The 14,693-nt window shown below is 41.8% G+C and overlaps 1 protein-coding gene and 1 non-coding gene across 2 annotated transcripts; one reads left to right on the forward strand and one right to left on the reverse strand.

Moving 5' to 3' along the window:
* Positions 1-405: 405 nt before the first annotated feature.
* TRNAT-UGU (transfer RNA threonine (anticodon UGU)) lies at positions 406-477 on the forward strand. The gene has a single exon. It is a non-coding gene; the product is annotated as a tRNA-Thr (tRNA).
* An 8,353-nt stretch (positions 478-8,830) lies between these two features.
* On the reverse strand, positions 8,831-11,423 carry LOC149843127 (serine/threonine-protein kinase-like protein CR4). The gene has a single exon (XM_090000838.1). It carries the CDS (start codon positions 11,421-11,423, stop codon positions 8,955-8,957), a length of 2,469 nt encoding a protein of 822 aa, XP_089856964.1. The 3' UTR covers positions 8,831-8,954.
* Between the last annotated feature and the right edge of the window lie 3,270 nt (positions 11,424-14,693).

Consider the following 14,693-nt stretch of genomic DNA (forward strand, 5'->3'; position numbering starts at 1 on the left):
AGATCCATTGCCCAGTAATGAAGTTTCAAATCGATCAAGTAGAGATATAAGTGGTTTACTCTAAGGCAACCTTTTTTCCATATTTTTAGTAAAAAAACCTTGTTATATCAACTTTGACTTCAACTGAATCATATATCCATTCAAATAACCAAGACCTAAGTTGGTCTGATCTAATTCAATCATGGATTTGGTTTTTTATCTTATGACTAGCCTCGTTGGTCCTAAGACCTAACCTAGTCCGCTGAAATTTAATGTGAATCCATATGCACCTAACCTAGGTCCAACTAGCCCATCTTTAGATCCCAAGAACGTGTATAACCTAGCCGCGACTAAAACCCACTTTGCCACTAACCAATTTTTTTATAATAAGATAATTATAATGTTGTTGGCAAACGGTAACAACAAGCCTCTATAGCTCAGTGGTAGAGCGTCAGTCTTGTAAACTGAAGGTCCGTAGTTCGATCCTGCGTGGGGGCACCATTGTTTCAAGTTGTATCATTTTTTTTTCCACCCTCTAGCCTTTGCTATTTACATTCACACATGATGATCATGTGCCTCTCCAACTGCTTAACAGCCAAGCATGTCCTCCCAAGGCCAATTTTCGCTCTTCTTTCCATTATTTGTTCATTTTATTTTGGATGGAGCAGTGTAAGTTGCCCAACTGACTTGCACAGAGCCTGATGCCCACCAGGCGGCCTACCACCTCTCTTTTGCACCATTGGACATGGTCTACCGTTTACGGACGGCATATAATGGGTAGATTATTCATACATGGATGGCTCTACTTCACATGTATTAATATGGTGGAAATTGTGCCACGTGTCAGGATGCTGATGCTTTCTATTCCATATTGGAGAGTTCACATGTAAAATGACAATCCATTCAGTCATGGATGGAATGTTTCTCATGTGAACCCAATAAAAAAACAGCCAATGACAAGGGGGGCTGCTATTTGGATGCCCACTTGTGCAGGAGATAAATAGGGAGACATTTTTGACTAACAAGTTCTGATGATTCATCACATTTAACTAGATAAAATAGGTGAAGAAAAGTGTGGAAAGTGCAATATAGAAGTACAAGGCAGATTCATTCCTAGCTTATCCTAACTTTTTCAAGTGGACACACCCAAAGACCAACTTAAGGTCATTCATTCCATTGAGTAGAAGACTCTATAGACCCACTGTTTTACTAAATCTTATTGGAAGTGATATTAGTGTCATTACTTTGATGTGGCATTTGATATGGCTTTGTTTAGGACGTTCTTGAATACTTCAGACAGAATCAGCCCTGTAATTGAATCACATCCCCAACTCACATGTTTATGGGCACGAAGAATTGAAGTGCCTGGCACTGCATTTTTGCCCCATTCTGCCCTTTCTGAACTTGTAGTTTCCAGCCTTTCTGGGAATTGTAGCTGGCACCTTTCATAACATGCTCAACTTCCATCATTTCTATAAAACCTCTGCTGCAATCCCATGAATCCTGGAAATCGCAACTGATATCTTTTTATAACAAATGGATGATCTTAGCTAGACGAATTGCAGGTATCTGTAAATTCTGTAACATATATGGACAAGAGGAGGACCACATAGATGCCACCTTTTTTTTTCGTTTCTTGAAGTATGCCTTTGTTTAGTCTCTTGATAAAAAAGTAAAGAACATTTTTAGTATTTCTAGAGAAACAATAGGATCCTCATCCAAATAAATCCTCTTACAAATTGGTGATATTTTTTTACATGATCAAACTGACCTAACAGAGGAGAATAAAAAAAAATCGTGGAATGTAGAGCCAACAGGACAACAGCATGGACAGGCCTTCTCATTGAGAAGAGAAGTGGAAGAAGAAATCAGAAATACAATCTACTTGAAACCCTGGTTCCTCTATGCTGAAAGCCGTTCATGCAGAACACCAACCTATAATGAGGAAAACAACCATTTAACACCAACACAGCATTTCAATCACATTTATGTTCAGTTCTTCAGTCAATTCTCCATTTCAGACTCTGAAAGTAACCACTTTTGGCGACATCTCTTTCTAAAAACACTATTTAAACGTCAAAACTGTTGGATCATATTTCAGATCACACAGTTTCACAATCGTCATCATGATATAAAACACGAAATAAATCAAGAAATACAACAGTGTAAATAACATGATTAACAGACGACCGAAACAGTAATAGGGAGCAAGCATGGCATTTTCCGCATCAGACCAAAATCCAGACGTAAGCATATAAACAAACACAGACACAGAACATAAAGAAAACAACATGCACATGTTTAGAATATGCAGCAGGCTAAGGCGTACGAAAGTACTCCCCTTAGAGAAGATTCGCCCCCACATACTGTGCAGATCAGGGCCCGGCGTCCTTCCCCCAGGATACAATAGCCACGACGAACCGAACGGTGCACTCCGGCGGATCGTCCTTCGAAAACAGCCTCTTCGAACCACAGTTGCAGAACAACCCCTTTCGGGATAACTCACAGAAAAAAGAGAGAGAGATGGGAAATCGCAGAATGCTTCTTCAGAAATCGTCTGTCTCAGTCTCTCCGTAACCCCACCCCTGACCACGCATTTATAACCCACGAACGGTTATGAAACGTGGAAGGAGCCCGTTACGGAATCCGAGGGGACGTGATCCGTTAACGGACTTCGAAAGATCGAGATCCGTTACGGAATCCGAAGTTCCATAACGGGCATGGAATCCGAGGAGTCGTGACCCGTTATCCATTCTCATTACCCGTTACCGAATCCAAAGAAACTTTGGGTAAAAAGATACTTGTCTTGATTGGATATGGCCCTAAAGGGCCAATTACCCGAACCTGAACCCGAACCCGAACCGACCCGACCCGACCCGACCCGGCTCGGCTCGGCACGGCACGGCACGGCGGGCGGGCGGGCGCGCGCGCGTGTGTGTGGTGGTCATCCCACTCCCTTGTTCTCAGGAACAAGTGTATGAGTTCACTAATTGCTTATAAAGCTCTCAGAAAACTCATGCAAAAGCAATATGGGACTATTCCACCTCATCAAGACCTCTATCTTAAACACCTCATTCCTTCTTTGAATTTCTCTCCATTCTTTCTTACACCTAACATTCCCCCACAAATTCAAAGAATGAAGCGGGAGGAAACAAAAGTGCCAAAAAGAGACATTCTGCAACAAGACATATCATGCTTTCAGCAATGGTACCTTCCGGTTTGAACCACTACCTTAGTTGACTAACTTTTACCCCCACAGGAACGAAGTGAACTGAAGTCTTGAACTTGAACCTTTGGTGTAGGAGTGTCCATCAGCAACAACATGATAAAGGTTCTGGTTGTAATCTTTAGGGGCGGCGCGTTAATGGCCATGCGCCCGAATCCTGTTTCATGAGTGACTTCAGGAATAACCCAATTCCTTGAACTGCGGCCACACAGTCACACTCACATAGGTGGGCTTCTCCAAAGATGCACTGCTAACATCTCGCCTTGAAGACTTTGAACCCATTCAGAGTTTTAACTCTTCCTTAACTTGCAGCTACAACACCTTTTCAGAGTAAACAGGGGAACAGACACAGATACAAAGTATCATCTTTAATAAGGTGCTATCCAGTTCACCTTACAGATTTTATTCTGACTTGGATGTGTCTCCTCTACTTTTGGTTATATTTTGTGCTTTTAATCTTTGCAATTGTGGCCATATTGTCACAATGCACAGATATCACAGGAATTGGCTTGCACATTAAAGGAAGTTCTTCAAGAAGTCCCTTTAACCATTCAGCTTCCAATCCAGTGACATCTAAAGCACAGAGTTCAGCCTCAAAAATAGACCGAGACAAGATGGTCTGCTTTACTGATCTCCAAGCTACTGCGCCGCCACCCAAGGTAAATACATACCCTGTCACGCCATAACTGCCAGAGTTCATGGCTATCCAGCTTGCATCACTATATCCCTCAAGAACTGCAGGGAATCTCTTGTAATGCAAACTCAAAGAAATTGTTCCTTTCAGGTATCTAAGTACCATGTCCAATGCCTTCCAATGAGTGCGATTTGGACAACTTGTGTATCTACTTAATTTTGTCACAGAGAACGAAATATCCGGTCTCGTGCAATTTGCAAGATACATCAAACTTCCAATAATCTGAGAATACCTCAATTGAGACACAGGAACACCAGTCGTATTCTTATGAAGAGGGATAGAAGGGTCATATGGAGTTGCTACAGATCTCCCTTGGTTATAACCAAATTTCACAAGTACTTTCTCGACAAAGTGAGATTGTGAAATGGTTAACCCTTCAGCTGAACGAGTCAGCTTTAAGCCTAAGATCACGCTTGCAACACCCATATCCTTCATATCAAACTTACTACTAAGAAACGACTTTGTCTCATTAACAATTCCCATATTGGAACCAAACAGTAGAATATCATCTACATACAGGCATAAAATAATACAACCATCACTTTTAACTTTACAATAAACACACTTATCAGATTCATTGACAACAAAGCCAAATGATAATATAATATTATCAAACTTCTCATGCCATTGTTTAGGGGCTTGTTTTAGTCCATATAATGATTTAACAAGTCTACAAACTTTATCTTCATTACCAGGAGCCACATAACCCTCAGGTTGATCCATATAGATCTCTTCTTCAAGATCGCCATGCAAGAAAGTGGTCTTCACGTCCATTTGATGGACCGAGAGATCATAAATGGAAGTCAGTGCAATAAGCACTCTAATAGTGGTCATCCGGGTAACCGGAGAATAGGTATCGAAATAGTCTATTCCCTCCTTTTGTTTGAACCCCTTGGCAACCAGTCTCGCCTTGTACTTGTCAATGGATCCATCTGGTTTCAACTTCTTCTTAAAGATCCATTTGCACCCAATTGTGGAACTACCACGAGGAAGGTCAACCAGTTCCCAAGTACCATTAGAGATAATGGAATCCATTTCACTCTTGATGGCATCTTTCCAATGCTTTGCTTCAGGTGAAGCCATTGCATCTCGGAAAGTGGGAGGATCATCTTCGATAAGGTAAGTGATAAAGTCACTTCCCAAATCCTTGGTAATCCTTGGTCTCTTGCTCCTTCTAGGTTCAACCACTTCCTCAGACTCATCGGGTCTAGGATGGGAACAAGATGGTTCTACCCCCACATCTGTCATCCTTTCCACATGTTCGGGAATGAAACCAGAAGTTGAAGGTATATCTACAGAAGACAAATTCTGAGGTACACCAACTTTCATGGGAAATACATCCTCAAAGAATGTAGCTTCTCGAAGCTCTACAATAGAGTTAACATCTATGCCAGATATCTCAGACTTAATTAATAAGAACTTGTAGGCATAGTTGTTCTCTACATAACCCAAAAAGACAGCATCTACTGTTTTAGGACCCAGCTTCTTCCTATTGTGCTCTGGGACAAGTACCTTAGCAAGGCACCCCCACACTTTAAGGTATTTTAAGCTAGCTTTCCTATTTCTTCAGAGTTCGAAAGGGCTACTATCCTTATGCTTCTGAGGTACTCTATTCAGAATATGGTAAGCCGTATTCAGAGCATCCCCCCACATATAGGTAGGTAATCCAGAACTCCCAAGTAGAGTATTTATCATGTCAGTTAGGGTTCTATTCTTTCTTTCTGCAATCCCATTGGATTGAGGAGAATATGGAGCAGTAAACTCATGAACTATTCCAACAGATTTGCAATATTCATCGAGTTTATTAGAAGTATATTCTCCTCCTCTATCAGACCTCAATCTTTTAAGTTTTCTACCAGTTTGTGTTTCTGCTTCATTCTTAAAGTTAAGAAACTTATCAAAAGCTTCATCTTTTGATTTTAGCAGATACACGTAACAGTATTTAGTGCAATCATCTATAAAAGTGATAAAATACTTTTTATGATTTCTAGTTAACACTCCATTAAACTCACAGATATCTGTATGCACCAGATCCAATATTTCAGAATCTCTAACAATCGGATGGAATGGTTTCCTACATTGTTTTGCTTGCACACAAATTTCACATTTTTTAGTTTTATCAATGGAATGCTCAGGAATCATTTTCAAGTTCATCATGCGTTTCACAGAGTTGAAATTCACATGACCTAATCTATTATGCCATAAGTCAGATGATTCTATGTTATAAGCAACATTAGACAATGAGTCAAAAGAAACATCATTTTCTAATTTATCACTGCAAACATGTTCAACACGAAGTTTAAATAAACCATCATCTAAATACCCCTTGCCAATAAAAGTTTCAGAATGTAAAATAACAACTTTATTACATTTAAAGTTAAATTCATAACCCTCTCTAACAAGACATGAACCACTTAGAATGTTCCTTCTAACTACAGGCACATGATGCACTCTGTGTAAAGATAGAACTCGTCCAGAAGGAAACTTCAGATCCACGCGTCCAATCCCTAACACCTTTGCAGCCGTTGAATTGCCCATAGTCACGGATCTGCCTGCAGCAGCCTGGTATGAGACAAAGACAGACTTATCAGCACAGACGTGCACATTAGCCCCAGTGTCAACCAGCCACTCAGTTGGCTCATAAACGTGATAGATTTGTGGGTTAATAGAAACATACCCAGTACTGGTTCCAACGACCTCAGTCACCATGTTGACTTGAGGCGTTCCTTCTGTGGTCCCATGAGCTTTGGCTTTCTTGGAAGGACATTCCTTAGCCCAGTGCCCAACCTGCCCACAGTTCCAGCAAGGTTTGTTCTTTGCTTTTTTCTGGATTTTGGCCTTAGGTTTAAACTGGTTTTTCATTGCAGATTTTGGTTTTTGTCCCTTGCCCTTAAAAGCTCCGGTCATCATGTTCACCTTAGGCGGTTCAGTTGGCATTACGATCTGTTTCTGGCTCCTATGCTCCTCTTCAATGGCAATGGCTACCATAAGATCATCTAGAGAAATTTTTCCTCTACGGTGCTTAAGAGACATACCGAAGTCTACCCAAGACTTAGGAAATTTCTCTACGATGGTCATAACCTGAAACTTCTCAAGAAGTTTCATTTCAGCCTCAGCCAAACTATGGAGCAGTAGCAGAAACTCGTGTGCCTGCTCAGTGACCGACTTGCCTTCTACCATCTGATATTTCAGAAACTTGGCAACAGAGTACTTTTCAAGACCTTGGTCTTCGGTATTGTACTTCTTGTCAAGTTGATCCCATAAACCCTTAGCAGTGGTAGACGAAGAACAGTACACATCGAACAATGTGTTGGACAGAGCCAACAGTATGCAACCACGGCATATACTGTCCTTTTCTTTCCACTCTACAGCCGCAGTAACTGCAGCAGGGTCAGGGTTAGTATCAGACACCGAAGGGCAGTCGACTTCCAGAACATTCAACAGCCCTATCGTAGTGAACCAGATCTTCATGCGTTGCTGCCAACGCTTGAAGTTCTGTCCGGCAAACTTTTCTGGCATATCGGACATGTCCACTTTTGGTACAAACGCAGAAGAAGACGACATGCTTAGAATCTTCTCTAAGACTGTTGGATCATATTTCAGATCACACAGTTTCACAATCGTCATCATGATATAAAACACGAAATAAATCAAGAAATACAACAGTGTAAATAACATGATTAACAGACGACCGAAACAGTAACAGGGAGCAAGCATGGCATTTTCCGCATCAGACCAAAATCCAGACGTAAGCATATAAACAAACACAGGCACAGAACATAAAGAAAACAACATGCACATGTTTAGAATATGCAGCAGGCTAAGGCGTACGAAAGTACTCCCCTTAGAGAAGATTCGCCCCCACATACTGTGCAGATCAGGGTCCGACGTCCTTCCCCCAGGATACAATAGCCACGACGAACCGAACGGTGCACTCCGGCGGATCGTCCTTCGAAAACAGCCTCTTCGAACCACAGTTGCAGAACAACCCCTTTCGGGATAACTCACAGGAAAAAGAGAGAGAGATGGGAAATCGCAGAATGCTTCTTCAGAAATCGTCTGTCTCAGTCTCTCCGTAACCCCACCTCTGACCACGCATTTATAACCCACGAACGGTTATGAAACGTGGAAGGAGCCCGTTACGGAATCCGAGGGGACGTGATCCGTTAACGGACTTCGAAAGATCGAGATCCATTACGGAATCCGAAGTTCCATAACGGGCACAGAATCCGAGAAGTCGTGACCCGTTATCCATTCTCATTACCCGTTACCGAAGATACTTGTCTTGATTGGATATGGCCCTAAAGGGCCAATTACCCGAACCCGAACCGAACCGGCTCGGCTCGGCACGGCACGGCGGGCGGGCGCGCGCGTGTGTGGTGGTCATCCCACTCCCTTGTTCTCAGGAACAAGTGTATGAGTTTACTAATTGCTTATAAAGCTCTCAGAAAACTCATGCAAAAGCAATATGGGACTATTCCACCTCATCAAGACCTCTATCTTAAACACCTCATTCCTTCTTTGAATTTCTCTCCATTCTTTCTTACACCTAACAAAAACAACTCCCATCACTGACGAAAGGTCACCAACATAATAAAACGCCATCTATAACTCAATATGCAGAACCAAGAATCGCCAAATTAGCGAAGCTTACTGAAAACCACCATAAAAATGGAAATAGCACCAACCACCATCATAAAATTTCTATTTCTTTTTCCCTGATTTTTCAACAAAACATCTCAGACAACCTAAACCAATTTAAGACATGCTTCACTTATCATGCATTCTGAACTTGACCTCCATATGTCAAAATACCACCAACCATCAATTACCACCCTTCACAAAACTTCCCTGCAGAATTACCCAAATCAACAAAAACCCAAAACCACCCACTGGGAGCAACAACCACATACTGATACAACAACAAAGAATGAAGGAAAGCCCAAAATTCTAATCACTACCAATAATTACAAGCGCTATGAGTTCTCTACAAGTCTGTCTTGCTCTACACTGCTTTCCCCTGTTTCACTCAGCTCTGTTTTTTTTCCTCCATCCTCAAAAATTATGCTGCAAGAAGATCTTTTGTTGAGGTGAAGCAGGTGCAATCTCTTCTTCCAAGCTCCTCAATCCATCCCCTGCCACATAGCTCTTCGCCTCATTACCACCGGAATTCTTCCCCTCGATGTCGCCTTCAGATACGGAAGACTTCCTTGTCTGAGACGAAGCCAAGCTCGGAAACGTTATCCATGATGGTGCTCTGAAATCAAACCTCTGATCATCACCATCAACCATATCGATCTCGGAAACAGAGTGGTTTGAAGATCTCTGAGAAGCTTTCTTATGCATCCGACTGCTGCCCAAGACAACTTCTGTTGGCAAGATTGGCTGCTCATTGGAAGGACTGCCCATTAACACAGCCAGAGCTCTCTCCAATGCTGTAGTAACCTTGTCCATTGAAGGTCTCTCCTTCCCCCTCATTCTTACACACTTGCAAGCTACATTTGCAATCTTCCTCAGAGCTTCGAGTTCTACAGGTTGCTTCAAGCTTGCATCAAGAATCGCTTCCAAATTACCTGTTTTTATCAAAGGAGCCGCCCATTCCACGATGTTTCCTTCTTCGAATTGCATATCGATTGCCTTTCTTCCGCTTAAGATCTCAAGAAGTAGAACTCCAAAGCTATAGACATCGCTCTTGGTCGTGAGGTAGTGCAGTCTGTAGTACTCAGGATCAAGGTAGCCCAATGTGCCTGCAGGCAGCTCTGATAACGGGCAGCTGCTATCAGCAGGTCCCAACAGGGACAAACCAAAATCTGCAACTCGGGCATTCCACTCTTCATCGATCAAAATGTTTGAAGACTTGATATCACGATGAATTACAGGTGGGCAAGCATAGCCGTGGAGGTATTCTATCCCGCGAGCCGCTTGAACTGCAATGGTGACCCTCCTGATCCAATCTAGAGGCTCCTTCTTCTTCCCATGAAGGAGCTCATGTAACGAACCATGTGCCATGAATTCGTAAACGAGAAGCCTTTCACCGCATTCTTCGCAATAACCGAGCAAATTAAGCAAATGGGCATGGTTTAGTCTTGACAAAAGATCGAGTTCAGTGTGGAATTCGTTGGAATTTTTCTTCAAATCGGACGCCATTATCGCTCGCTTAACTGCAACGACGGTTCCATCTTTCAACACCCCCTTGAAGACGCATGCGAAACTACCCTTTCCTACTAGTGATTCCTCACTAAACCCATAAGTGGCCTTCTCCAGCTCATCGTAACTAAACAGCTGAGCTCTCCTAATCTTCAGTTCTTCCAAATCAGGCTTAACTTTCACGATGTCCTTGCGAAAAGAACCGCGTCTGGAGTTCTTCCCCCTCTTTGACTCAGAAGCTGTACAGTTACACCTCTGCAATTTGAATCTAACATAAAGTATGGCAGCTAAAGAAACGGCGCTTACCAGGAAAACGGCAATTGCTAGCTCTGCCAAGAAAACCGGCATGCGGAACGACGACCATTTCCGGTTCTTCTCGCCATTGCCCGAGGATCGAACCGGAGAAACGGCAACAGGAAGATTGGTTGGAAAATTTGAGCCCCAACAGACAGGTTTCATGGAATTTTCAGTAAGAACGCTGCAAGTGAAATAGTCACCAGCAGCAATAGCAAAGGCCCTTATGTTTTCAGGAACAGGGGTGCTCTGTTCAAACCTAAATCCCCAACAGAGCACACCATGGTCATAGGCCCTGATCCCACATGCATGAAACCTCCCACCCACAACAGAGAGGAATGGGAAATCAGGAACAAGATCTACATTACCTCCACTGCTGCTGCCATAACTCTCCACTTCCAAGCTAAGACTCCTTCCCCAGCAGAAAACCCTTGATCCCCCACCACCCAAAACCCCACAAACATGAAACCCACCAGCAGAAACAGCAAGGAAGCTTGTGTTCCTAGGGGCCAAACTGATGACACCACTGCCTGTCTCATCCCCCCAGCAGACTGCAGTCCTGTTCCTCACAAACAACCCACAATTGAAACCTGACCCCCCTGTGATTGACATGATCCCATCTGAAAAACTATAAGAACCTGTCATGTTGTAGCCCCAGCAATCAACAAGGGAAGAGTTTCTTGTTGTGGGTCTTCTGAGAGCACAAAGATGGTGATCACCAGCACTGATCTCCGAATAAGCAGCCCCTGGCTCCATGGGTTGGGGGACTCCCATTTGGATGTAGATGTTGTTACCCCAGCAGTAAGGCCGGGTTTGGTGCATGAGAAGACCACAGACAAAGCCATCACCAGCAGTGAGGCCCAAGAAGGGGAGCCTCACTGGTGTGGCATAGATAACAGATGAATCAGCACCCTGGCACCTCACTGAGTGAGACCCATCTGGGTCAAGACCACAGAAGCTTGGCTCATTCTCACCATAAGAAACAGCAATGGTGGACATGGAGCCAAGGGATGAGACCCCAAGATCTTCATAATGGGAGAGCAGCACCAGGATGGAAACTTGGAGGAGGAATGTTGTTGGCATCATGGTAATCGTGGTGAGAATGAAGTGAAAAAGGTAAGGTAAACCTTTTCGGAGGAAAGGGGTGAGGAGGAGGAGGAGGAGGAGGCAAGAGAGTGTTAATGGGGATGGAGGGGTGTTATGGGGAAGGGCTGAAAGTGGTGGGCCTGGAGCATTAATGGCATTAACTGTTGGGTTCAGCTGCGGGGAGGCTTTAGTGGGGGCATTAAATGACTGATGGTTTTGAACTTTGAATCTTTTTTTTTTAAATCTTTCTATTGATTCGAACTCCTCCTCAAACCCCAAAATTGGACTGCAAACCTATGAAGATGAGAACTTTTTTCTTCTCGTTTCTGCCCAGAACAATGTACAAAATATCACTGCTTCATAATCCATCGTTGGTCAACCTAATCACGGATCTCGTGGTCGGGAAAATAAAAAGACAAATTAAAAAGTTTGGTGTTTTTGAGAAAATCTTAGATATAACGAGTAGGTGGTAGCTGCCTGTTATTTTTCCGGCCTACTGTCAGTTAGCTTTTAAAGGACTTTTTTCGTGTTTTACCCCTGCATATTGTATATGTTTTGATTTTTATGAGTATCGACTGTTTGAACGTCATGTTTTTATAAGATTTAAAAATCAATGTTCTAAGATTTAGATAAATATTCAAAACTTAAAAAAAACATACTTTTTTTTATCGAAAAAGCATGATCCAAATATCGATTGCTAATAAATGACCATGCCGAACACAGTTGTAGGGTCAAATTTGTGAACACAAAAGCACCGTTCACTCGCGGTAGGCTAGACAAGTGGTACAGCTACCACTTTTACTAGATATAACTACGTTCGACATATAAAAAAATCTGAAAAAAAAAGTTTTAACACGTTAATACCATGAATGTGACACTTTTAAAACAGAAAAATATCGTGTTTTTAAACAGAAAAACGGAGGTCTGCACCCGAATTGGAAAATAATTCTGTAAAAAAATCCGACCCGATTACAAGTAAAAATATACCCAATTAGCTAACTGTATCTACATTCGGTATTACCTTTTCTTCTTTCAACTCAAAATCATTTTTTTTTTCTTTTTTGGTGTGTTCTTCACAATTCTACAAATGTTTTTTTAAGAGAGCAATGCTACAATTTTTAAAATTCAATTGCTGGGGTAGGAAGAAAACGAACTCAGTAGTTTGGTGGTGTATCTCCGCAAAACTGTCATGGGGACATGCTATATATGGTAATTGGATATGCCACGTGTCATGTTATGCCACGTTCAAATGGTATTATCTAATTTTTAATAATTTCTTATAGTTTATAAAAATATTTTCATATACTAAGACATCAAAAACATAATATGATAAAACTATCCATGTTCTCCTGTCCTAGATTTGGAAAACTTTGCATATTTGTGCCTCGCATTAATAACGAATCCACCGTGTCTCTATCTGTGTTCATGTGACATAACCCGAGAACTATACAATGGCTGAGAAATATCAAGACAATGCCAAAGAATTGGATCTTTTTGGTGACTGATTTCACTGAATCCGAAACCACTAGTCAAAAATCTCAGATTGCCAGAGTGACCTCTATCTACTAAGGAGTGGAAACTGTAAAGGCAGATGCAAGGACAAGATGGAGCAGAAGCCAGAACCATAATGCTGAGTGGAACCAAAAGTACCCCTTCATTTTCTTGTTATTGTGGACCGGGACTTGGATCAGGTAGGATCGCATGATTTAGAACTGTATTTTATTTGTGATCCATTTCAATTTATTACTACCCCAAAAAACTTAGAATCAACCAGTATGCAGCCTGAGATCCATGTATAAAATGATCAATGTTGTTAAAAACGGCCTGAATGAGCCGATTCACACGTGTTATTTCAATTCATTTTTAATATTTTTAAGGGGTTAAAAATTTATTTAATATTTTTAAATATTTTTTGTTGTTTAATGACATGTGCCATCTGATGGTGAAAGTTGATTCACAAAGCGATTCTTAGTTTTTTTTTAAGAAACCGATTCACCAGTGAACCGATTTTAACAACATTGTAAATGATAGTGGGTTTGGTTGCACAATCCAATTCAAGACCCATATCTGATCCAGATCTGATTCAGGTTTACCCTCAACGTATTCCACCTATCAGGTGATCTGCCATGGCATCCTAACCGTCCACAATGTACACAAGGACTATGAAGCAATGGACGGTGAAGATGTCAACAGATCACCTGATCTGCTCTCGTGAAAACTGTACCAATTCAGATGTTGGAAGAGGTGGAAGGAAATTTGTTTTGTCCGTACTTGCGGTACCTGAAAGCAATTTTGTAATTTAAGAGATAGGTGAATATAATTTTGGTTTTAGTAAGGGTGGTAATAGAAATAATCCATTTTGTCTAGGATGAAGTGGATCGGGGAGAAACTGAGCCCGGCCGGACCTTGCCTGGTTTAAACTGGGGATAGAGGTCATGAAATGGGGATGGAGGTTAAAATCAACACCCTTGAAGAGACGGAGGGCAGAATTTTGAGACGGGCTGGGGTGAAGACCTTGTCCCTCTTCTCCGCCCCGGTCCACTGTCATCCCTAATTTTGTCTGTTGCATCTCCACGTCAACTTCCAATAGAAACTAGATTGTGAATTTACTCATGGTTTTATTTTTAGTCAGTGATGCTTGCCCTAGATTTTGAAAGTTGACTGAGGATGTCTCATCTTCATGCTTCTTCTAATCTGTACTCCTACTGCTTTTGATGAATTTCTTTTCCATTCCTCTAGAAAAACGAAATATTCAAACTGTCATAAAAAAAATGTTTTTTTGTTAATTCATTCATCATGGATATTATTCCCAGTAATCTTTTCCATGCAAATTGAGGTTGCTGTGCAGGTTTGATATTGTATTTGTTTATTAAGCATATCAAAGTTGGGAGAGAGAGAAAGAGCACTGTTTCAACCTTTATTGTTTTTATGACGAGAAACCCAGCCGAGTCACCCGAGTGGCAGTGGGCCTGGGAAGAAGGTGCTGACCCCTTCATCCCAAGTTCGACTCTCATAAGGTGTGTGTCCGCCTTTAACTGCTGGGATCCCCCCAAAGACTTGGGTGTCCGTGACCTCACCTTGGTTTAACTCGTAGGGAGGCGAGCCTATTAAGCGACCTGGTTCTGGGCAAGTTTGAACCTTGTATTTTGTTTATTAATTTTTTAAAATAACACATGAAAATTTTGATGGTATTGGTCATGGTGCTTTAAACCAAAAGGTACAGCTTCATTTTAATTTTTGAAAATAACACATGAAAATAGAAAGTTT

This window comes from Nuphar pumila, chromosome 3, assembly GCF_984573655.1.
Source record: "Nuphar pumila chromosome 3, dmNupPumi1.hap1.1, whole genome shotgun sequence".
Taxonomy (NCBI): Eukaryota; Viridiplantae; Streptophyta; class Magnoliopsida; order Nymphaeales; family Nymphaeaceae; genus Nuphar; species Nuphar pumila.

What these genes read in the sequence shown, in the direction of transcription:
- LOC149843127 (XM_090000838.1), bottom strand. Translation starts at nt 11,423, where the DNA reads ATGCCAACAACATTCCTCCTCCAAGTTTCCATCCTGGTGCTGCTCTCC.